This window comes from Tribolium madens, unplaced genomic scaffold (genome assembly GCF_015345945.1).
Source record: "Tribolium madens isolate multiple individuals breed KSU strain unplaced genomic scaffold, Tmad_KSU_1.1 Scaffold_3;HRSCAF=73;Tcas5.2_LG2, whole genome shotgun sequence".
Classification (NCBI taxonomy): domain Eukaryota; kingdom Metazoa; phylum Arthropoda; class Insecta; order Coleoptera; family Tenebrionidae; genus Tribolium; species Tribolium madens.
In genome coordinates this window covers 13,413,553-13,414,866 of record NW_025401006.1, presented here as the reverse complement: position 1 = coordinate 13,414,866, position 1,314 = coordinate 13,413,553, and the positions used below count along the sequence as shown (strand labels likewise).

The 1,314-nt window shown below is 33.9% G+C and overlaps 2 protein-coding genes across 3 annotated transcripts in view; both read left to right on the top strand.

The window, feature by feature from the left end:
- Positions 1-1,314, top strand: part of LOC123007815 (leucine zipper putative tumor suppressor 2 homolog) — a 75,581-nt gene that overhangs the window by 62,806 nt on the left and 11,461 nt on the right. The gene's annotated exons all lie outside the window — the stretch shown is intronic.
- Positions 23-1,108, top strand: LOC123007817 (leucine-rich repeat-containing protein 70-like). The gene has a single exon (XM_044403268.1). The coding sequence runs from the start codon at positions 91-93 to the stop codon at positions 946-948; it is 858 nt and encodes a 285-aa protein (XP_044259203.1). The 5' UTR covers positions 23-90; the 3' UTR covers positions 949-1,108.

Here is a 1,314-nt window from a genome sequence, read left to right as displayed (position 1 = left end):
ACAATAAAATTGATAATCTTGTGTTATGTAATTTGTGCATAAATAAAGTGCAATTGCAGAAACTGATTCAGTTTATTATCAAACACAGACATGTTTCTTAAAATTATATTTTTAGGTTTGTGCCTAATATTCAGTGTTTTTGGTTGGCGTGATGAATATTTTCGAAAAAATAATTTAACGTTTGTGGTGGAACCCGAGGGCATTTATCGTCTTCTTGGCTACAGTCCTGCTGAGAATTTAACAGCAGGAATCATCGCAAATATCGAAGATGTGCAAACTTTGTATTTGCTAGATGATTCGATTCGGGAAATTCAACCTGGAGCTTTCCAAGACTTGCCAAAACTCAAAAACCTCTTAATACAATACAATGAGATTTCGAAGATCCCAGCAGGAATTTTCAACAATCTCCCTAAGTTGACGTATCTGGAATTAGGTGATAATGGAATCTCATATATTGACCCTCACGCTTTTGATAATTTGACTCGTTTGACCTCGATTGGTTTGGGTAACAATAAATTGGATAAAATTGATTCGCATTGGTTTGAGGACAAACCTGCCCTTACATATATCCAGCTCACCGGTAATTTAATCAAAAAGATTTCCGCCGATTCGTTTAAGAGTTTAAAAGGGCGAAAATCGATGTCTGTGTTTTTGGGAGATAATCCTGTGGAGACAATCGAAAATGATGCTCTCAAAGGATTTGAAGAAATTTCAGTTTTGTCCTTGGAAAATCTCAATCTTACGTCTCCTGAAGCTTTTCTCCAAGGTCTCAAAATCGGCACTTTAGAATTCAACAGAAATAAATTTAAATGTGTGGAAGAGGAAGCTTTTGAGCGTGTGTTTGTGGCTGATACGACTGAAATGAAGTCAAATCCGCTGGAGGCCGAGTGTTTGAACAAAATTCAACTTTGGGCCCAAAAACACAACAAAATTGTTATCTCACAGTAATTTTCATTTTACAGGTTTAAGGTTATCTTTAATTTCCATAAAATGTTATTAATTTGCTGAAACATTCTAAGAATTGCTGAAGTCTGTCTACCGGATTACCGTTTCACTATTTCCAGTTTCAAATTTCAAATGTTGTGTGTAAATAAACAAAATATATGTATTGTAGTGTTTTTCTTGTTGAAATTACCAAGAACAATATCCCCGTTTGCTACAAAAACATAATTTCAAATAATAAAAGGTAAACGTTTGAAAAATATTGATTTGTGCGGACGATATAAATCTCCGCCTCAAGGAATTGAAGAAAAATCAATAATTGGTTTGTTTATCTACAATAAAATTGATAATCTTGTGTTATGTAATTTGTGC